This window comes from Nannobrachium achirus (assembly GCF_963921795.1).
Source record: "Nannobrachium achirus genome assembly, chromosome: 23".
Classification (NCBI taxonomy): Eukaryota; Metazoa; Chordata; class Actinopteri; order Myctophiformes; family Myctophidae; genus Nannobrachium; species Nannobrachium achirus.
The window spans coordinates 47,022,586-47,046,700 of NC_137830.1; the positions used below are offsets into that span (position 1 = coordinate 47,022,586).

The 24,115-nt window shown below is 41.3% G+C and overlaps 1 protein-coding gene across 4 annotated transcripts in view; it reads left to right on the forward strand.

The window, feature by feature from the left end:
- Window positions 1-24,115, forward strand: part of sbf1 (SET binding factor 1) — a 135,675-nt gene that overhangs the window by 98,501 nt on the left and 13,059 nt on the right. For 3 of the 4 annotated variants that reach the window (XM_080754773.1, XM_080754775.1, XM_080754776.1), the window contains 12 exons: window positions 1,183-1,379; window positions 2,407-2,544; window positions 4,342-4,437; window positions 6,355-6,429; window positions 7,952-8,127; window positions 9,274-9,450; window positions 10,687-10,788; window positions 13,851-14,036; window positions 17,112-17,238; window positions 18,443-18,573; window positions 19,631-19,870; window positions 22,414-22,521. In XM_080754773.1, the coding sequence (XP_080610899.1) occupies window positions 1,183-1,379; window positions 2,407-2,544; window positions 4,342-4,437; window positions 6,355-6,429; window positions 7,952-8,127; window positions 9,274-9,450; window positions 10,687-10,788; window positions 13,851-14,036; window positions 17,112-17,238; window positions 18,443-18,573; window positions 19,631-19,870; window positions 22,414-22,521 (1,753 nt within the window). The remainder of the gene's footprint in view (window positions 1-1,182; window positions 1,380-2,406; window positions 2,545-4,341; window positions 4,438-6,354; window positions 6,430-7,951; window positions 8,128-9,273; window positions 9,451-10,686; window positions 10,789-13,850; window positions 14,037-17,111; window positions 17,239-18,442; window positions 18,574-19,630; window positions 19,871-22,413; window positions 22,522-24,115) is intronic. The other variant, XM_080754774.1, reaches the window with a different exon arrangement.

The following is a 24,115-nucleotide window of genomic DNA, read 5'->3' on the forward strand; positions in this document are numbered from 1 at the left end:
TCCGCTGTGATTCCACTTTTTTTCTTTTTTACACCCGATGGGGCTGATCGCTAACTTGTGGCAATTGCAATAAAAAAAATAAAAGATGTGGTTAGACATGTCTGGCGGTTTGGGCGCTCATAAAAAAAGAAGTGGCTAGATGTGGGTGACGCTGAACAAGTTAAATATGATTATAGGTTTGTCATTACTGTAGGTGGAAACTGGAAAGGTTTTGAACAATTTACTAAATGATGATGGAAACTTGATGCAACGCGATGTGAGCTTGTCACTTAATAATCCACTCTTTGTCAAGTCCCACCCCATGGCGCTCTGTTACTAAGTGGGACAACAAAGCCAGGGCAGACTATTTTTATAATGGGAAATGAATGGGAAAACAACGATTTTTCATAGCCTCATTATTGCTATTTAAAGTACCAAAAGAAAAACATCTATGTGATATTAATAAAAAAGGAACAAAAAACTCCATTGTGTTCCAAAATGTTCCTATTTATCATGACAAAGCAAAACAATAAAATAAAAATATAAATAAATATCTATTTAAAACTACACTCTCGCCATTAATATTAACTCATTAAAAGCCAACCCCGCGATGTCGCGGGAAAAGTAATAGAGTATCTATAGTGCCATCCACGCGATGTCGCGGGAAAAGTAATATATTACTGTAACGGCGAGTAAAAATACCTAGTACAATGGCCGACGCTCCGGAGACGAAATCCGCGCTGATTTGTCATCATCACGGCTCCACAAGCACACAATAGTCATCCCATAACATTGAGGTGGACGGCCGATCTCATCTTTAATGTCCATTATCTCAAAACTACACTTTAGAAGCTAGGATGGAGGCAGATGCTCGCTTATTTTACACAGTTATAAAAGCTCCCGGTCGGCCATTACACAACTCCACGTGGACACGCATCGGTTCCGGCGCACGATCCGATGACGTCAGACCGGAAGTACTTCCGGTCTAGACTTCTGGCCTTCAAAATAAGACAGCGGCCGTTAATGGGGCCGGGAGGGGGCACTCTGGACCCCCTAATCCGTTAATGTCCTGGGCTCAGAATGAGTTAATGGACGTATGTGGACTTTGTCCCACTGCATAACTCCGCCCCCAGTAGCAAAAGAGAATGATTTTTTTTGTGTGTGTGTGTGCGCGCTCCCATGTACCTACTATGTGTTCCACAGCTATCCCGGCCTGCTCATCGTACCGCAGAGCATCCCAGACTCGACCATCCAGCGGATTTCTCGCTGTTACCGACAGAACCGCTTCCCCGTCGTGTGTTGGAGGAACTCACGGACCAAGGCGGTGCTACTGCGGTCCGCGGGCCTCCACGCCAAGGGAGTGGTGGGCTTCTTCAAGTCGCCCAACGCCCCCAGCTCTGGTAAAAAAAAAAAGAAAAACGTCAAGATTATCTTCCATACTGAGCACTGGTGAATTTGTTTACGTCATATATAATTAACAGGCAAAAGACAAAGTAATGTTATTTACTGATTTGTAATTTGGGCCAAAAACTGGAAGATTAATAATGATGGAAGATTAATAACTTTTTTTCTGAGCAAATGATGTAATAAATCAATGCAGTTTTTTAAATCTCCATTGGGTGTAAGTTTATGTGACTGCACCTTAACCTTGAATAGTGGAGCTTGTGATTGATTGATTAAATAATGTATTAACAGTTTGCAAAAGGTACAGAGGTACAGTTAAACAGTGATGCTAAAAGTATAACACAAAAAGCCCTTAAGGCTTGTTTCCATTGGGGTCCTATGTATTCAATTCATCAAGACCTATAAAGACATACAATACCTTATGGCGGCTGTAGTGTCCCTGAGCAAGACACTTAACCCCCACCCCACACCCCCACACAACCACGGTCATGAAATTCCTGGAAATATTTTGAAATTAGAAAAATATTTTTCCAGTACTGGAAAAGTTTTGGAATTGATCAAGGGTCCTGGAAGGTCCTGTAAAAAAATAGCTATGCATTGTCTTTGGTTATTGATTTTGTTAATACCTCTGAAATGACAAATTAAACATGGGCCAAATTGTCAAATATTAGAGGCAGAAATTGTGAAAATAGCCGATGTTGTGAGCATGTAGATCTGCTATTTTCACAATGGAACAGTGTTATGCAAAATTCCTCAACTCTTGGTGCTCGTCAGGGTGCCGGGGTCCCCAGTTAAAACATGATTATTTCAGGGGTCACGAAAAGGTTGAGAACCACTGGCATACACTGCCTGTCTTTGGGCATTGCGCATAGGAATAAGCGACCTGTTATTGAGCTGAATTATTGTTATATAGTCCTGGAAATTGGGTTAAATATTCTGGAAAAGTTTTGGAAATGAATTGGTAAAAATGTGTGGGAACCCTGGTTGGAGTCAAACTGAAACGGTTGTGCTTGCCCCATGCAGTGCCATCCCAGGCCGACTCCACCAGCCTGGAGCAGGAGAAGTATCTCCAGGCCATCATCAGCTCCATGCCTTCCTACAACGAGAGCAGCGGAAGGAACACACTCAGCCACTTCACCTCCACGCATATGAGCACCTCAGGTACGTCCTCACCATGTGCATTGCACTATTATTGTCATATGTAGATTTACATTCCGACTGGACACTTAAAGGAGTAGTTAGCCCCCAAAATAAGCCAATCATTTTAGGAGACTCTTTGTAGGCCCATTGATTCCGGCCAGAATCAATGGGGGTACATTTATTATAATCAAATTATTTTATTGAATTAGGAATGCGACAAAAACTAAAATATATTATTGAACTCGAGTCTCCATGGGTTGAGTAATTGATAGAAAAAATTACATTTTGAGGGTGAACTACTCCTTTAAAACTCTAAATCCTTTTAATGTGTTATATACTGTATATAAAGTGTTTCTCAAATTCCAGGGTCTCCCCATAACTCTGACAGTGTACAAATGGAACCAAAAGAACCATTTGTACACTGTCAGAGTTACAGACTTGTATGTGTCAATTTAGACCCCCCTAAAGGAACCCACGGAGTCCCTGGTATCCACTTTGAGAACCACTGCTGCATGTGTATTCTCTGAGATGGTGTAGAAAATGCACTGGCTTTTACAAACTACACATCCTTTGTGAACATCACTGGTGTCATTTTGTCATATATTTGTACCCATGTGCAAAGAGAAATCCTCACCGTTAATGTATCCATTTGTTACTCTCATAATTAACCCATTTAGGCCTAAAATGATTGAATGCTTAACCAGTGAAAAATAGCAGATATACAAGCTCACAGCGCGGCACCGAGTGCCGCGCTGCGAGCTTGTAGATCTGCTATTTTTGAAAAAAGTCGTGAAAATGTGTGCAAATCTTTGAATATATGTATTTTCAAAGCGAACGTTTGTAACTCAAATTTTGCTTCTGGGTGGTCCCTGGAACTAAATATTTTGAAATGGGGGTCCGTGGCCAAATAAATATCATTTTGGGGGTCCTTCACATGAAAAGGTCTGAGCACCACTGACATAATAGTCTCTCAAGAACAGATTAACCGAGCTCCAGTTAAGTGAAAAGGACCTTTTCTTTGATGATGGCTGGCCAGATTGCTGACATAGAAACATAGGGTTTTTCAAAAGACACTTATAGAATCGGGTCAAAATTCTAATTTTCACGATTTTTCAAAAATAGCAGATCTACAAGCTCAAAGCGCGGCACTCGGTGCCACGCTTTGAGCTTGTATATCTGCCTAAATGGGTTAATGTATCCATTTGTTACTCTCATAGTTAAATTAACATACTACAAACTTCCATCTTTACGCTGTTCTGTTGTTCAAGTGCAGCCAGGGGCGTCACAAGGGGTAGGGAAGTGGGACTGAGTTACTGGGGCCCAAGGTGGAGGGGCCCTAACAACTTTATCTATTGAAAAATAGCAGATATACAAGCTCACAGCGCGGCACCGAGTGCCGCGCTGCGAGCTTGTAGATCTGCTATTTTTGAAAATGTGTGAGAATCTTTGAATATATGTATTTTTTAAGCGAACATTTCTAACTCAAATTTTGCTTCTGGGGGTCTCTGGAACTAAATATTTTGAGATCGGGGTCCGTGGCCAAATACATATCATCTTGGGGGTCCTTGACATAGGTTTCTTGCACACGTTTTCGAGATTTTTCAAAAATAGCAGATCTACAAGCTCACAGCGCGGCACTCGGTGCCGCGCTGTGAGCTTGTATATCTGCTATTTTTCAATAGTTAACATTCATGGGGGGCCCGCAGTGAATCCTTGTACCCAGGGCCCAGAATTTTGTGTGACGCCCCTGAGTGCAGCTGTGGTCACCAGATTTCCTCCCGACGGGGAAGTAACGAAAATCTCATCTCTCCCGCTTAGACTCGTCAGATAAACTACGACAGCCCAAGATTGGCGTCCTGATGAAGCAGGTGATGGGGTCCAAGGAGGACATGCCGGGGACCTTCAGTCGAGGAGGTGAGCCTGGCTGCCACGCTTGCCATGCCCACACTAATAGCCGGGGAGCCACTGTGCCAAAATGAGAGAAGACCTGTGATGTCATGACATACTCCAAATTTTAGTTTTTCCTATTAAGTTGGTCAATAAGGTACACAGAATGAGAGGCCTGCTCTGCCGGAAACACTGCGAAAAAAAGTTTCCCATTGACTTCACTATACTGGAAAAAAACACACCAAAAAAAAGTAGCATGTGAGGGGTCAAACTAAGGGTTCTTCATGATTCTGAATCCATTGCAAGCATTTGTTTTGCATGAAAAACATTCCTTGGGCTACATTTCAGCCTCTCAAACCTGTGAAAAGTGATGAGTCATCACTTTTCACCGTTATTTCGGTCAGTTTTCTAGCCCAAGAAATGTTTTTCATGCAAAACAAATGCTTGCAATGGATTCAGAATCATCAAGAACCCCTAGATTGACCTCTCACATGCTACTTAAAGCATATTTTTTTGGTGTGTTTCTTTCCTGTATATTGAAGTCGATGGAGTGAATATACAAATGGCCATACCTTTTTTTCGCAGAGTTTCCAGCAGAGCAGGCCTCTCATTCTGTGTACCTTAATGACCAAATGAATAGAAAAGAAAAAAAAATAAGTATGTCATGACGTCACAGGTAAAACCCTATTCTTTGAGCTTTTGGGCCTGTGGCTCCACGGCTATAATGCTGCATTCACACTGAGAGAAGCCAAGCTACTGGTTGGCTTGGTAATTCAATGTAATCTCTATGCAAACCAGCTTTTAACATTTCCATGCTCGAAAAAAAAGCTTGGAAATTTTAAAAGCTGGTTTGCAATGCATAGACATTACATTGAATTACCAAGCCGACCATTAGCTTGGCTTCTCTCAGTGTGAATGCCGCATTAGGCATCTTGGTATCATCTTGGCATCGACTAGATCACTGTTTCCCAAGCACTGGGTCGGGACCCACTTGTGGGTCACAGACACATTTTTATGGGTCCCTTAACTCATACCCTGCCAAAAAAGAAGTTTCTATGATAAAAACGTCTTTAAAACGTCTTTTTCACTATGGACCTCCCTGCCAGACTTCTGAACGTCTTTTTTTTTTAAATAATAAAAAATAAAAAAAAATAAAAATTGAAATCTTTTTTTTTTTGAAAAAAAAGATTTTGGACCTCCAACAGTGTACTAGGCATGATCTCGATCGCGAAATTGCATGTTTAACCCCCATACCAACCCCATCTTTCAAACATGGCAGCCATGTTTGTTTACATTTGAAGAAAACATAAGGGCTCCTTTCTCCTGAATGCCTGAACGGATTTCCAAGCAGATTTTTTTGTTTGAAAGCTGTGAAAAGCATGCACATGCATAGTGCATGATCTGTGCACGAATGTGTGCACCAGCGTGCACACTATTTTTTTAACCCTTTGTTGGCGAACCGGCAATATGAGAGGTCATCCCACTTTAAATATGGCACCGACTGAGTTAATGGGTCCCTTAAAATCTAAGAAATTCCATAAATTAGAAAACAAATGTTTTAGAAGTAGTGAAAATAGCCGATCTACAAGCTCACAACTAGATCTGCTGTTTTCACTAGTTTGGGTCCCAGACAAACGTCTAATTTCTGGGTCTGGGTCTCAAGCTAACAGGTTTGGGAACCAATGGACTAGATCATGGCTGCCCTCCTGATCCCAAATCAAAGGAACATTTGTGTTTATGCCTAAAAGATAGATGCCAAAAAGTACTAACAAAACCCAAAGAGAGATGATGCTTACATTTGAGGATCATTAAAACACATCCCATCCTCTTTGGGTTAGAGTGTGTGTGTGTGAGTTTATTGTTGCAGTTAAAGTAGTGTGAAATCCATCTCCCATCTGTGGTTGTGTTCGTTAATGGGCCGTCTCTGTTGTCATTTGACCTCAGCTCTGGGTCAAAGGGCAAAGGTCATCTCCCTCTCCCAGCCCAAAGTATCGGGCAAGGCCAGGAACTCTACTAGAGGTACAGTAGGCCACACCCCCCCCCCCCCCCCTTCTCCCATCTAACCAATCAGATCTCTTTAACAGTATTGCCATTGTGTCTGGCGTAGTCCACGTGTGACCTTGCTGTCTCTCTTTGGGACTAACTGTCTTCTGTGAGACTTGTTGTTATGGCTTCTCCTCTCTCTAAACGGAGGGTTTCTCTCTCGTGAGCCATCATGTCCTCTGCATGCTGGTGTGCTGTAAGAGGGTCTTCCGTCCGTCCGTCCGTCCGCCCGCCCCACTCTGCACTGTTCAGATTGTCTCGTCTGATGTTTTCTGTTTTTGTCATTGCCTGTTTGATTACTTCTGTCTGTTCGCTGTGTGGCAGATTAGAGCAACTGTAGAAGAGTGTATTACTGTAGTATCGCATTGCCCAGACAATCAGAGCTAACCAATGATTGGTGATCTCGGCCTACCGATGCCACTGGTGACGTCTAAGTTCAACATAGGGGCTAAAACTGTGTGGAAATATGTGCAGATTAACAAAATAACTGCATTGCTGAACCTACGGCACGCAAATACTTTAAGGTGGTCCTTCCTTTTGGGATGATATCAGTATTGGCAGTGGTGGAAAAAGTACTGAATTTTTTTACTTTAGCAGTTGTATGTAGAAACACTCAGTTACAGATAAGAGTCCTGGAATTCAAAATGTCCTTGATTAAAAGTACAAAAGTATTGGAATATACTTAAAGTACCAAAAGTAGAACGTACTCATTATGCAGAATGTCCCGTTTCACAATGCGTCACATCGAGAGCTTGTAGATTGTCTATTTTCAAATGTCTGAAATCTCTATATAGGGCTGTATGTATGTTTTGTCAATCAAAATCTGCAAAGTAACTACCGTAGTGAATAAAGTTTTCAAATAATTATTGTGGAGTAAAAGTATAATATTTGTCTCTGAGATGTAGTGGAGTAGAAAACCACTGAGTATATAAGCAATGGCCGTAGGTTTGTTTAGCCTAGGTTTTCTACACTGTTCTAGCCCCCACATTACTTTTAGATTTCCTTAGATGTATTGGTAGGTAGAGATCTCTGATCGTCTGGCTATGCGGGACTAGTATTACATGTAGTTATTGACATTTACATTAGGATCTGCTGTTCTCTGCTAGGTCATTATTCCACTGTTTCTGCCTTGTTTATCAGCATGGCTGTTAGATGCAGTACTGGGTGTGCGCCTCAACGTGCACAGTCGCACACTGGTGCACTTACCTAACACAGCAAGGCATTCCAAATGTGGCTTGGCAATTGAACATTTGAACATAATAAGTGTTTTGTGATTTGCACTAACGTGTGCGTGTGCGTGTGCGTGTGCGTGTGTGTGTGTGTGTGTGTGTGTGTGTGTGTGTGTGTGTGTGTGTGTGTGTGTCCGACCTATGTGCGTGTGTGATGTATGTTGGTGGATGTTTTGGCTTGTGCGGCCATGTTTTTGTGTTTGTGCCTGTATGATTGGGTATTTGCCTGTGTGTGTGTGTGTGTGTGTGTGTGTGTGTGTTAATCCTAGGCAAATGGGGCAGCATCCGGGGCAGTGGTCGTCTAAGTGCCTATAACCCAGACGTGGGGAACCGTCTAGCAGTAAGTAAAGAGTCTCCGCAGCCTAACGGCTGTCCCACTGAAGCCCTGTTCCTTCGACAGCAGAGGGCGTACCTTTACATCATCGGAGACAAGGCCCAGCTCAAGGTGAGCCTGATATAAACATTTCTTTTTTAGCTCATCGTATTTATTGGATGGTTCTCAAACTTTTTCGTTTCAAGACCCCCCCAAATTTATATTAATTCATTGACTGCCAACATTGTTTTTCGACTTATGTCGCTCCCTGCCAAGCTTTCTGAGAGATTTTCACTGACCTTTGAAAAATCATAGAATATTCGCTCCTATTTGCTCGCGGGAGCCCTCAAAAGATGCACACAGGTGTCCTGGAATTGGAACTTAATCCCTGTCCACTTGCGATGATCCACTCCAAAGATCGCCGCTTCCGCGTCTAGCTTGCGCCAAGCCCCTTTCCGGATATACGTTCATTAAAAGAATAAAGTTATTAAATATGCCAGTCATTCCTTTGTATATTTACACTGTAGGTTATTTGTCATATCTGCCCTGTGCAACTTCAAAGCCAAACAGAAATGTAATTTTCATTCATATGCTCCAGTGTTCAGCGACAAAAAAACAACACAATTTATTCGCTAATCGCAATATTTGTGTGACGATCGTCACGTACAATGTCATAATCGTGACAGCCCTAATCACAGTGTTGATTTCGTTGACTAAAACTATGACGAAAAATGTATGTCGACTGTGTTTTTTGCAGTGACGAAAACTAAATAAAAACGAAATAAAAACTAAGCTGTGATGACTAAAACTAAGACTAAATATATTGACAATTTTGTCAACAAAATAAAAACTAGACTAAAACGTTAGAGAGGGACTAGTGCTGAAGAGAGTCATTTTATGTTTGGTTGCTCTCAGCTGTTGTGTGCTGAAAATAGCAGATCTACAAGCTCACAACGCGTCACGCTGCTACGCGTTGTGAGCTTGTAGATCTGCTATTTTCAGCACACAACCAAGTGTAAAATCAGTCGTTACGATGCCATCAAGGCCTGCCAAAATACATTTCAGTTGACTAAATCAACTGTAGATTTAGTCGCCTAAAATCTTATGATATTTAGTCGACTAAAATTAGACTAAAACTAAAACTTTTCAGGTGACTAAATTGTGACTAAAACTAAATGACATTTTATTCAAAAGACTATGACTAAAACTAAATCAAAATTTGCTGTCAAAAACAACACTGCCTAATCGTGACGTGTACCCCGTGTCCTTGTGGTCCAGGGAGGGAAGCAGGACTCGTTCCAGCAGTGGGAGGTGGTGCCCATCGAGGTGTGTGACGTGCGGCAGGTGAAGAACAGCTTCAAGAAGCTGATGAAGGCCTGTGTTCCCAGCTCGGCCACCTCTGACCCCAGTATGAGCTTCCACCGCTGCCTGGAGGAGTCCGAATGGATGGGCCTGGTAGGTGGAGCGCTGACCGGAAGGTTACCTTTGGCAAAGTAAATCGTCACTGTCGGGCAGAAACCTCGTATCTCCAAGTTTCAAATTTATACATTTTTTCGCAAAGCAAAGCCCTGCTTCATCATAAAAGGCCGTTGCACAAAAGTAATGAAAACAGCAGATCTACAAGCACACAACGCCTCGCGGTGCGAGGCGTTGTGTGCCTGTGTGCCTGTGTGCCGGCTGTTTTCACTAGTTTAAATAATTTTTAAAATGATAAATACAAAAGAAACGGTTTTGGACATACAAGGTTTCCACCCGACAACGACGAAATATAACTCATGTAATTGGCCCACTGTCTTGTCACTTGTCATGATCTGAAATGGCAAATCTTTGAGTAGCAGCAGCGCTATAGAGAGAGAGATCTCTCTATAGCGCGCAATGAGGGCCTCTCCATCTCTTTTTCCCGGGCTGAATCAGGGGCCCAGCATGTCCCTGACTGCTAGTCTGCTAAAGTATGTGTTTGACACCGGTCTACCTGGTAGGTAGAGCGGTGACCGGAAGGTTGCCTTGGCGGTTCTTGTATTTGTTTTTTTTACCGAGGATAAGGTTAGAAATATGTTCAGGGTTCGGCATAGTTTTGCTGAGGTTTTAAGTTTAGGAACAAGGTTAGGTTTAGGCATAGTTTATTGAAGTTACATTAAGGAATAAGGTTATGTTTAGGCATACTGTCCTACCAAGCCAAAGTGCAGTAAATACATTTTTTGGACACACAGACTTATTTGTGTGTCCCAAAGGTCAAATTAGCCTTTGGGGGATAAACAATTACCTCAAGAACAGGTATACAATTAGTGTAATATCACTTATATGCCCATATGTCATTTGGCTGACAAGTTGAAAAACTTTTAAACCCATTTATCATCGATTTTGAGCGCCGGATCTGATCTGTCGACCCAGGCAAACATTGTTTTGACCCGAGCGTTTTGGTATTCCGTACAACCCCCACCTTTTGTGTGTGCGTGCGAGCGTGCAAGTACACCCATTCAATAATGCGTTAATGTGTGCATTTATTTTTGTAAGTTAGCACACTGCTAGTCTGCTAAAGTATGTGTTTGACACCGGTTGGGGTGTTTATGTATGTTTGGAATAGTTGCTCCCACTCTGTTTGGGCTAGTCCCAAACGGATGGATAAGACGGCGTGTTTGTCATGAATCCGCCTCTTGTGTGCGTGTTTGTTTGTTTGTTGTTTGTCCTCAGTTGCACAGGGTTCTGCAGGTGTCGGTGCTGGTTGTGGAGCTGCTAGACACAGGCTCATCAGTCATGGTCAGCCTGGAGGATGGCTGGGACGTCACCACACAGGTTTGATTACACACTTTACACACAACTCTCTAACGCCTGCATCTTTAACCACTTAACCCATTAGGCCTAGAATTATTGAATGCTTTAGCTATTGAAAAATAGCTGCAAGCTTGTAGATCTGCTATTTTTGAAAAAACTTGATATATATATATAATAAACTTTACTTTATTTGTATAGCACCTTTCATACATAAAATGCAGCCCAAAGTGCTTTACATACATATATATATATATAGAGAACAAGAAAAACTAGGTGCTCAGGATGTAGCAGCAATATGCCCTGATGAAGACCCCGAGAGGGTCGAAACATGTCGGCTTTTATCATTATGTCTTGAAATAAAGTACACTGCTTTTACGTCCGTTCCCCTCCTTTTTATTTTTTGAGTGCTCGGATCCTCCTTCTCTTTTTCCATATATATTTATATATATATATATATATATATATATATATAAATAAATAAATAAAAAAAATATATATATATCATTTTCAAGATTTTTCAAAAATAGCAGATCTACAAGCTCGTAGCGCGGCACTCGGTGCTGTGAGCTTGTATATCTGCTATTTTTTTAATTTAAAGCATACAATATTGTGTAAAAATGTGTTCAGGCCTACCCTAGAGTCTATTCTGGAGATAACAATTTGCCACAAATTGCCCAAGCTACAAGCTCACAACGTGTCATACTTTAGCAGAGCTGGGCTGAACAATTTATTTTTCTGGTGCAAAGTTTAAAATGTATTTAACCTTACCTTACCTTTTGTCAAAAAAAAGGTGTTGATCTTTGTGATGTATTATGTGGAAATATGTGGTATAAATATGGTTTAGGCATCTGATCCGACGCATGTAATATTGAGTATGTGATACCTACATTTAACACCTCCAGGCTTTGGGATCAAGACTACTTGTAACTTAATACTCAACTTGATCCATTGTGCGGGAAAGCTTAGCAGAGGCATTGTGCAGCTATCTCAACGCCTGGCTGTAGGTTGTAACACCAAATCACCCAACATCTCTGGCACACAATCTAATAAGCATTTATAAACCATGCTTTAGAGTTGCCTAATGTTTATGGTCATTTCTAAAATGTTAATTATAATTGCTTTAACCAAAAGAAAATGCCAGGCTACCGAGACTTAACAATGAACTGTTGTACGAATGATTGAGATTAAATAAAAATGACATTTAGGTTTGCCTTTTAGGAGTAGATATAATAACTTATACATACAAAGAAATGACTGACAATGATTGCTACCAATGATCAAAATAGATAATGTACTTTGGCCAAAACAGACTATATGTTTAGTAATTTCACACTCCATTCAGGCCGGGAACACATTTTAGTGTATGGGAGGGGCTTACAGTACATGTACAGTATGTAGCAACATATTTATTTTTCTAGGCTAATTTCTGATTTAGGCCTAACTATAGGTTAGGCCTAAATGGGTTAAATGTATCTTATATTAAAATTGGCTTACGGGAGGGCCAGCGGGGAGACAAGACAGACGCGTGCGACGGATACTCTAACAAAGCCCCCAACACTACAGTATATGACTCAGACATACCGATCTACAGTATGATCTATAAGCTCACAACACATTGCATCTAGGGTTGGGAATTCCTCTTAACGATTACTATAGGAGGTTCCAATTGGACCCTAACAGGTCTGTGACTCTGAGAGTGCACGACATTTGTGCACTCAGAGTCAGGGTAGTCCTTGAAATGTGACCACTGGTATTGTAATTGCTAGGGGTGTAACGATATAGTAACTGTATCGAAATATCGTTTTTAACTTAAAAAATCGAAGTAGATCGAAATGAAAATAGCTAAAATCGAATCGTATCGTTTTATTTTGTATCGTATCGAATCGGCAGTGCAAAGAATCGATTGTATCGATACTACCTACTTGTGCATTGTATTTAGCATTTTTAAGAAGATAAATTTTATAGGAGGGGTTTAATTACTTTTCCTTGCCATATAGCTACACTGGTCTATCGATAAATGTGTGTAATCTCTGGGTTCATGTCAAGGTGCAGGTTTGTCAATATACAATGTCCACGTATTTGGCAAATAATCACTGTTTACTTATTTATATCCATAATAATACATGTTTCCCTTAAAAACCTGCACTATCCAAACCTTTCACACAGATTTAATTTCTTTGCTAAATAGTTACTATATCGATTTTAAATAATTAAATCGAATCGTATCGTATCGCCATGAATGAACCAATATCGTCCATGTATTGTATCGTCAACCATGTATCGTGATGTGTATCGAATCGCTATTAAAATGTATCGTTACACCCCTAGTAATTGCATAGCAGACGTGAAGTCCACCAGCTCTGACAGTTTGATAAAACATGGTTCCAGACAGTGTTGATTTCGTCGACTAAAACTACAGTATGACGAAAAATGTTTGTCGACTGCGTTTTTTTCACTGATGAAAACTAAATAAAAACGAAACAAAAACTAAGCTGTGGTGACTAAAACTAAGACTAAATATATTGACAATTTCGTCAACAAAATAAAAACTAGACTAAAATATTAGGGAGGGACTAGTGGAGAAGAGAGTAATTTTATGTTTGGTTAATCTCAGGTGTTGCGTGCTGAAAATAGCCGATCTACAAGCTCACAACGCTTACAATCGTAAAATCAGTCATTACGATGCCATCAAGGCCTGCCAAAATACATTTTAGTCGACTAAATCAACTGTAGATTTAGTCGCCTAAAATCTTATATTTAGTCGACTAAAATTAGACTAAAACTAAAACTTTTCAGGTGACTAAATTATGACTAAAACTAAATGACATTTTATTCAAAAGATTATGACTAAAACTAAATCGAAATTTGCTGTCAAAAACAACACTGGTTCCAGAAACAGTTCCAATTGTGATGGAACCGATTCTGTTTCCTCGATGTTGGACCCGGTTCCTCCGGGTCCCAACCCTAATTGCATCGTGAAAAAAAAAGAAGAAAAAAAAGAAAACGTACACTCGTACAGATGAACGGAAACGAGTCTTGGCGCGTAGGCAACACAATGATCTGTTCTCCCCCCTGGCGTGCAGGTTGTGTCTCTGGTGCAGCTGCTGTCAGACCCCTACTACCGCACCTTTGACGGCTTCCGGCTGCTGGTGGAGAAGGAGTGGCTGTCCTTTGGCCACCGCTTCAGCCACCGAGGAGCCCAGACCCTGGCCAGCCAGAGCAGTGGCTTCACGCCTGTCTTCCTCCAGTTCCTCGACTGTGTGCACCAGGTGGGTGGGTGGGTGGGTGTGTGTGTGTGTGTGTGTGTGTGTGTGTGTGTGTGTGTGTGTGTGTGTGTGTGTGTGTGTGTGTGTGTGTGTGTGTGTGTGTGTGTGTGTGTGTGTGTGTGTGTGTGTGTGTGTGTGTGTGTGTGTGTGTGTGTCTTGCTATTTGTTACCATAATCTGTGTCTTTGTATTGTTTTGATTTAGGTGGTAAATCCAAAATGTGTTACTTTTCAGGATTCAAATTCAAAAGTAACAAGTATATAAGCGTTCTGCGTTTTATGCACTTGTGTGACACTGTAGTACAGGGTTCCCCAATTAGTTTTCCCCAAGGGCCGAATTATGTCTAGGGTACCAAGCCGAGGGCCACAACATTGCAGGGGGCGACGGTGGCGTTCCCGCTACTCCAGCGACAGTTTTTGTCGTTGTCGGGTGAAAATCTTGTATGTCCAAAACCGTTCGTTTTGAATTTATCATTTTAAAAATGATTTAAACTAGTGAAAACAGCCGATCTACAAGCACACTTGTAGACACAGTTGTGTGCGTGTAGATCGGCTGTTTTCACTAGGCCTACTTTTGTGCGACGGCCTTGTATGATTTGCGAAAGAACGTACAAATTTGGAGATACGAGATTTCCACCCGACAACGACGATATACTAGTATTGTTGTTGCTCTTATACCACCATTATTACTGGGGTTGGTGTGGGCCAGACAGTAGCCCCCCGCGGGCCGCAAATAGCCCGCGGGCCGCCTATTGGGGAACCCCGCTGTAGTATGTATAACCAAACAGGGCTTTAATTTACAAAAAAAAAATATATATATATAACACAAAAACACAAAAAGTTAGATTTGGAGATGGAGGTTTCTGTCCATCTGGATGTGCTATGGCTCCAGCTATAGTGTGTTTACCTGAGAGTCTTGACCGCATATCCTGTTTGTGATGGGCCTGTGACGCTGTGTTCTGCTGTCTTATCTCATCCAGGATGTGTCCCTGACGCTGGTTCTCCGTGTCCCCGCTATAGATTCATGACCCTGGGCCTACAGTGACACTATAGCGCTGCTACCGGGAGAAACCTCTTATCTCCACGTTCAAACTTTTTGTTTTTTTCCTAAATAGGCCTAGAATTGTTGAATGCTTTAACCAGTGAAAAATAGCAGATATACAAGCTCACAGCGTAGATCTGCTATTTTTTAGAAAAAGTCGTGAAAATGTGTGCAAATCTTTGAATATATGTATTTTCAAAGCGAACGTTTGTAACTCAGATTTTGTTTCTGGGTGGTCCCTGGAACGAAATATTTTGAGAAAAATAAATATCAGTTTGGGGGTCCTTCACATGAAAAGGTTTGAGAACCACTGACATAGTAGTCTCTCAAGAACAGACTAACTGAGCTCCAGTTAAGTGAAAAGGACCTTTTCTTTGACGATGGCTAGCCAGATTTGGAATTTTTCCAAAAACCTTAAAGGTGCATTTTGCATCATCAGTGATGCGTTTTACATCATATGATGCAAAACACATCACTAGTACATGCTGAAATACTAAAATATCTCAAAAAACAGATTGAACACAAAAGATAACTCAGGATTGTGTTGATCGTGTCCCAAACAACAATAAGAGTAGAACAGTACAATCCCTCAAATAAGATCGGGGTGTCCCAGAGGTGAGATGGCCCTTTAAGAAGATTCAAAAGACACTTATAGAATCGGGTCAAAATTCAAATTTTCATGATTTTTCAAAAATAGAAGATCTACAAGCTCGCAGCGCGGCACTCGGTGCCGCACTGTGAGCTTGTATATCTGCTGTTTTTCAATAGTTAAAGCATAAAATAATGATACACAATAATGTGTACCCGTTCTAATGCACTATTCGAAAAGCATCGGCTTTGCGCCGCACTTCGAGCACGTGGATCTTTGCTTCTTTTGCCGTTTTTGATTTTGAATCCTGAAAAGTGACAGTTTCGGACATATGAGGTTTCCTCCCGACAAAGACGATATGCTGGTGTAACATCGTAGCTTCAGTGCTATTATTACATATGGCCAGCATCCAGTTGTATCCTCTCTCTGTTTAAGACAATGGTCTCATTGTCTCACAGTCTATTCTTGAAATAGTTTTTGTGTAAACAAACGAAACAGCAGATGAACTGGAGATTGATTTCATTTCATGCAAAACACACTACAGTCACAGGGTCTTGCCCTCGACATGAAAGACATAAATGACAAATGCCCTGTTTTGTCATAGGATTGTGTCACGCTGCAAATTTAAAATTAGCTATTTTTGCAACTTTTAAAATTAAATAACTTAAAAAGTGAAAAATAGGGAGGAGAGGTTGAAAGTGGTTCTGAAAGAATGCTGTATTATAGAGTCTGTACTTGAACCTGAGGAGGGTGACATTGGAGAAGACACATTTTACCCATTTTGGTTAATGAACCATCACGAAAAGGCAGCCGTGGCAGCCGTGTTTGCTTACATTTGATGAAAACATAATGGCTGCTATCTCATGAATGCCTGAACGGATTTCCAAGCAGATTTTTTTGTTTGAAAGCTGTGAACAGCGTGCACATACGTGGTGCATGATCTAGGCATGGGCGTGAGATTTTTTAAATGCAGCGAATGAGTTAAGAGTGAAACGGACCTGAGTTGCAACTGTACTTTGGCCAAATCTCTTTGCCAATGATGTTGTTCCCTCCAGAATAGGGATGCGGGGGTTCATGTGGTCAGGGTATTTCTAACTTCTAACTTTTTGTGTTTTTCCTAAATAGGCCTAGAATTATTGAATGCTTTTAACCAGTGAAAAATAGCAGATATACAAGCTCACAGCGCGGCTGCGAGTGCCGTGCTGCGAGCTTGTAGATCTGCTATTTATAGTCGTGAAAATGTAGATCTGCTATTTATAGTCGCGAAAATGTAGATCTGCTATTTATAGTCGTGAAAATGTGTGCAAATCTTTAACTAAAAATTTTCACCATGGCAAAAACTGCATTCATGGTCTTGAGAGGCGGATAAATCAAGCCCCCTTTGATGTCTGTGTGTGCTCGTGCCTGCATGTGGTTATAACCCTGTTGCCAATGTGTGTCCATCTCCAGATCCACCTGCAGTTCCCCATGGAGTTTGAGTTCAGCCAGTTCTATCTGAAGTTCCTGGCCTATCACTACGTGTCCAACCGGTTCAGGACCTTCCTGCTCGACTCAGACTACGAGCGCATAGAGCTAGGTGAGCATAGCATCTAACAGGGACGTGCTGGGCCCCTGATTCAGCCCGGGAAAAAGAGTTGGAGAGGCCCTCATTGCTGCTACTCAAAGATTTGCCATTTCAGATCAAGTGACAAGCCAGTGGGCCAAATACATGAGTTATATTTCGTCGTTGTTGGGTGGAAACCTTGTATGTCCAAAGCCGTTTGTTTTGTATTTATCATTTTAAAAAGGATTTAAACTAGTGAAAACAGCCGATCTACAAGCACACATGTGTGCTTGGAGATCGGCTGTTTTCACTACGTTTGTGCAACGGCCTTGTATGATGAAGCAGGGCTTTGCTTTGCGAAAAAATGTATAAATTTGAAACTTGGAGATACGAGGTTTTTGGCCGACAGTGACGATTTACTTTGTTGGCCGCCCAGCCCCCAAAATGAAACGAAGGCTGACATTTTATTTTAAATTTTTTCCTAATGGCCGGGAATGAACCGGCCGTTCGGGAGTTGTCCCGCTTTTCCCAATGGCCAGCACGTCCCTGGCATCTAACAAGATCACAATGCCTTGCTATGCGACACATTGTGAGCTTGCAGATCTGCTGTTTTCAAGAGATTTTTGTGCATTTGAAAACTTGTGAAATGGGGCATTCTGAATAACTTTTGGTACTTTAAGTACATTTTGATGCCAATACTTTTGTACTTTTACTCAAGTAAATGTTGAATTCTGGACTTTTTACTTGTAACTGAGTATTTCTACACAGCAGTATTGATACTTTTACTAAGTGCAACATGTGAGTACTTTTTCATCATTTGGGTTAGACTTTTTATAAGAAAGCCTTGCAGAAAGAAGGATTTGTGGACACACAGCCTTATTCTGTTGTCTGCGTCAACCTCTTTAAGACCAGTGTTTTTCATTGTATGAGTAATACTGAAAACGGCAGATAAACTCACTACATACTCAAGTTGTGAGTTTAGAGCTGCCATTTCCCCTTCTTCTTTTCTTTTTACATTGTAACTCCAATCTTTCTTTCTCCGGGTCCCTGGAACAAAATATTTTGAGATGCGGGTCCACGGTCAAGTACATATCATTCTAGGGGTCCTTGACATTAAAAGGTTTGAGCACCACTGATATAGAAACATATGTTTTTTAGGATCTAGAAGACATTTCCTTGTATTTTTCAGGTCTTAGTGGGTCAATAACTGAGTGACTTACAATCCCCACACATGCAGGAGTACTTTACGAGGAGAAAGGAGAAAGGCGGAGCCCCCAGGTGTGCAAGTCAGTGTGGGACTACATCGACCGACTGAACAAGAAAACACCCGTCTTCTACAACTACATGTTCAGTCCTGAAGATGAGGAGGTTAGTCTTCAGTTCTGGACGTACCTGGACTATAGTCGTCCTAGAAGTCGACGTGAAACAAATTGGACAGTGAACATGGACAGGAAAGTCACTTTACACTCTACGGGCGAGAATCTCCATATATGGGCATAAAATCTCCATATATGGGACAAGTACGGAATTCATTTGCAAGTGTGACTCGCGTCGCAGCAACCACACTTGGTCATCATGAAACTGATATAATACGTCATTGTCCATATGTGGGAATTCCCAGATATGTGCCTAATATTGATGACATCAGGGATCTCCATATATGGGCATAAATAAGGAGCGCGACAAAATAGGGATGCCTGTTTGAAAGTGATTAGGCCTAGAATTATTGAATGCTTTAACCAGTGAAAAATAGCAGATATACAAGCTCACAGCGCTGCGAGCTTGTAGATCTGCTATTTTTGAAAAAGTCGTGAAAATGTGTGCACATCTTTGACTATACTGTATGTATTTTCAAAGCGAACGTTTGTAACTCAAATTTTGCTTCTGGGTGGTCCCTGGAACTAGATATTTTGAGATGCGGGTCCGTGGCCAAATACATATCATTTTGGGGGTCCTTCACATGAAAAGGTTTGAGAACCACTGACATAGTAGTCTCTCAAGAACAGACTAACTGAGCTCCATTTAAGTGAAAAGGACCTTTTCTTTGATGATGGCTGGCCAGATTGCTGAGATAGAAACATAGGTTTATTCAAAAAACCTTAGAAGGATTCAAAAGACACTTATAGAATCGGGTCAAAATTCAAATTTTCACGAATTTTCAAAAATAGCAGATCTACAAGCTCGCTGCGCGGCACTCGGTGCCGCGCTGCGAGCTTGTATATCTGCTATTTTTCAATAGTTAAAGCATAAAATACACAATATAGTGTACCCGTTCTAAATAGGATATACATCATTGTACGATGGTGTCGACATTTGTTAAATCCCTATTTATTTATTTTTTTTGAAAACGTGGCCTATGATGTCTTTGCCCAAAATAGGGATGCCTGTTTGAAAGTGAGTTAATTCAAAATGTCTGATCTTCCAGGTGCTGCGTCCGTACAGCTACATCTCCAACCTGAAGGTGTGGGACTTCTACACGGAGGAGACCCTCTCGGAGGGCCCGCCGTACGACTGGGAGCTGGTCAGGGGCCGTCAGGAGCGCGTGGCCGAGGAGACGGCGGACCGGCCGGACTGCAGCGGGCCCAAGTCCCAGCGGCACATCGTGTGGCCCTGCTACGACAGCCGAGGGAAAGTGGTCCCCGACGCCATCACCAAGCTGCTGCAGGTACCGTACGCTCAACATTCAGGCTCATATTCACCGTTTTTCTAGAGATGGAAATCGGAATCGGCCAATATAAAAAATAGGCAGGTATGATGTCAAACCGGCCGAATCGGTCACTGAGAAGAAGAAGAATTTACCTACGTCAACCCACAAGGGAAATTCAGTTTTCAGCTTAACCCAGCTGACCCCCAGTGCTTCGCACAAGGCGCGCGGGGGGAGGGGAGCAGTGATAGCTGGAGCGGGGAATCGTACCTGCAACCTCTGGGACCTCCGGAGTCCTAGGTATGGACTCTAACCACTCAGCTATCACTGCTTAACTCATTGCATGCCAGGCCCGATAGTCCCGAGATTATTTTAATGTCTTTCCCTGCCAGGCCCGATAGTCCCGAGAATTTCCGCCATTTTGAAAAAAAAAAAATTAAAAAAATTAAAAAAAAAAAAAAAAAAAAAAAAATTTTGGACCCCAAAAAATGTAGTAGGCATGATAGAAATCGCGAAATTGCATGTTTAACCCCCATAGCAACCCCATCTATCAAACATGGCAGCCATCTTTGTTTACATTTTAGGAAAACATAATGGCTTGTATCTCATGAATGCCTGAACGGATTTCCATTCGGATTTTTTTGTTTGAAAGCTGTGAGCAATGTGGACACACGTGGTGCATTATCTAGGCATGGGTGTGCATGATCTGTGCACTATGAATTACATGGAAGTCTATGGAGACCAGAGGCACCATAGAGTACGAAGGTATTGTTAAATGGCGGGGAATGTGTTAATAACTGACACTGACATAAATACCGGTTTCATGCCAATTGTGTCTATGGCACTGCACAGCATGATGCTATGGTCCCGTGACTAAAGTAAAGATTAGCAAGTTGCAGCCAGTCTACTTAGTGGCAGCCTACAGAATACAGATGGTGCTGATTACCTTTGCAATGTAAGGATATATTCCATAATCCTGTGTCAGTGTTGTCTCCAAAAAGAAGGGGGAATAAAAGCATGCGTCACCTGCTTTCCTCCTGCCAAGTCCAGACGGTCATATTAGACTGGATATCGTCTGTGATTTTGGATATTGTACTATTGTGATTGATTTGGCATTAGTGTTCTTCTAGCTTATTGGTACTGAAATTGAAGTATGTCTTGTAGGCCTACTTGGCCTTAAAAGAAAAGGGTATTGGAGCAACCCTATTTTCTAGTTCTTAGCTAAAGAAATCGGTATCGGAAAATGTTTGGCCGGTCAGACCTTCATAAAACCGGTGGATCGGTATCGGCCAAGAAGTTTGCAATCGGTCCATCTCTACGTTTTTCTGCAAATGTTTGTGACGCTCGCTCTGACTCCTGCACCGTGTGAGTCTCTCTGGATGAGAGTGCCCACGTAATACTGGAATTGCATTTGTGCGTTTGCTCAGTCAGCACTATTGTTAAGTCCTCCATGAAGAGTTGAATTTGTAACCATACTTTAGGTTCCATATACCCATATTATTTTGAGTTATTTTAGTTGTCTTTTTACATTGCAAGGGAAGTTGTCTGTGTTGAGAGAACATGTTGACAAACACACACACATGCACTCATCTTACAGAACACACGCAGTTTACAATTTACACACACACACTGTGTTTTATTCTTTTGATAGATATGTTCATGCACATGCATTTTGTCAATAAAGATCAATCAAGTCAATCAGTCCATCAATCAATACGTCTCACACTGCGGATTTTACTTTACAGAGTAAATTAGTGAGACCCCCACACAACTGTGAAAAGTGATGACTCATCACTAAACCATACTTTTGTGGAGCCTTTTTTTGCCCAAGGAATGTTTTTCGTGCAAAACAAATGGTTGCATTGGATTCAGGATCATGAAAAAACCCTAGTTTGACCCCTCACATACTACCTAAAGCAGATTATTGTTTTTGTATTATTTTACTGTATAGAAAGTCATTTGTTTTTAATTGAGTGACTAACGTGCTTTTTGGAAAAAGTAGGTCCAGATGAAACTTTGTGCAAAATGTGGTGCTTGTATCACAATGTGAACGATTGTTTCTCTAATTTCCTGGGCTTTTTTCTTTTGTCGACTAAAGCGATACCGAAAATGTTTCGCCAACTACCTCTTTTCATTACTAAGTACTAAATATATTGACAATTTCATCAACCAATAAAAACTAGACTGTAATGTTAGGGAGGGACTATTGGAAAAGACATCCAGTAGAACTGGTAAAAGACAAGTTATTTTATGTTTGGTTGAGCTCTGAAAATAGCAGATCTACAACACACAGCGCGTTGTGAGCTTGTACAGTAGATCGCCTATTTTCATCATGCAACCAAGTATAAAATCTGGCATTATGGCGCCATCAAAAATACATTCATGTTGACAAAATCAACTGTAGATTTAGTGGACTAAATTCTTATGGCATTTAGTCGACTAAAGCGAAGCTAAAACATTTTGGATGACTAAGATATGACTGAAACGAAATGCAATTGTATTCAAAAGACTACGACTAAAACTAAATCAAAGTGAGCTGAACATTGTGTGTGTTTGATGCCCAGGATCTCCAGAGTCTGGAGGCGGAGCTGGGCCAGACGTCTGAGAAGTGGAAGGACACGTGGGACAAGATGAAGGCCACCCAGCGGGCCGAGACCAAACTGGAGAGCAGGGTGAGAACCCAATAATGACCCACTCAGTGATGTCATTACGTGCGCATCCCGCATCAAAAACTCATTCAAGTCGCCCAGGGACTCATTCATGTCATGGTCCTGGGGTCCCGGGGATGCGCCTCCATTGGAGTCCATGTTAACTCACTTAGTGCCAAATGACTTTCAGATCAACTATCTCACTATGGACTTCCCTGCCAACCGACTTTAATCGACTTTTACTTAGAAAAAAAACAAAAAATAAAATCTAGTAAACATGATTTCAATCGCGATTTTGCATGTTCCACCCCCCATACAACCCCATCTTTCATACAGGGGCTGCTTACATAACATGTAAAACATAATGGCTATTTTCTCAAGAATGCCTGAACGGATTTCCAATCTGATTTTTTTGTTTGAAAGCTGTGAACAGCCTGCACAAACATGGTGCATGATCTGTGCATGGGCGTGCATGATCTGTGCACTATAAATTACATGGAAGTCTGGAGATTTATGGCAGGGAGATTCCAAAGAAGGCATATTTAATTGGCAGTAAACGAGTTAAAATAATTTACCGGGTCGCGGTAAAAGAAAAACATTTTAAAATTCCACAGAGACCACCATTGTTCATGGGTGAAAGCATCCTACTTTACCCTACGTTAACACAAATAAAATCCACGTAGAAAGTCTTAAACAGACGATAGAAACGTCAATGTTTTGATTCCACCGACGTCCGACGCCATTTTGTGCGCCCGAATTTATTAGGGGCACATGTTTTAGTAGTTCTAAGTTCAAACATTAGCCAAATTGTAAAATAAATATAAAAAAATAGGCAAACATTTTGAAAATAGCCGATCTACAAGCTCACAGCGCTCGAAAACATTGTATTGAGGACTCATAAAACTTTTCTGGGACCCATTTGAATGACCACCTGTGGGTCCCGGGACCCATTACATTGAAAACCTAGTAACATCACTGCCCACTGGCTCCCAAACACTGGGTCGGGAGTCATTTTTGTATGGGCAAGGGCATTCACCAAATATTCGACTATTCGAATATTCGAATATCAAAGTCACTATTCGACTTTGTTCTCCGAAGTCGAATATTCGCTTATTTTTATTTTTTTATTGTTTTGTCTTTAAAAATATATATATTTCTTCATGGTTTATAAAGATTGGCTTGATAGGAAGTCATAAGAACCCTGAGAAGCACTTGGAATTCTAGGTATTACATTTAATGTGACTCCGCAGATAAATATTGTGAAAATAGCAGATCTACATGCTCACAACGCCTCGCAGCGCGAGGCGTTGCGAGCATGTAGATCGGCTATTTTCACAATGTTCGCCTCTTGCTTACTTAATATTTGACAGTTTGGTCAGTTTGGCCAGTCCTCTCGAATATTCGACTATTCGAATACTTTGAGGTCGAATAATTCGAATACTAAAAATCACTATTCGTGAATGCCCTAGTATGTGTCCCTTCATTTTTTGGTTTCCTACATTTTGTTTTTAATTATTATTACAATTTTTTCCAAAAATGTTCAAAAATAGCAGATGTACAAGCTCGCTGAGCTTGTAGAACAAAACAATCTAAAATGACAGTAATGCCTTTGCGGTTT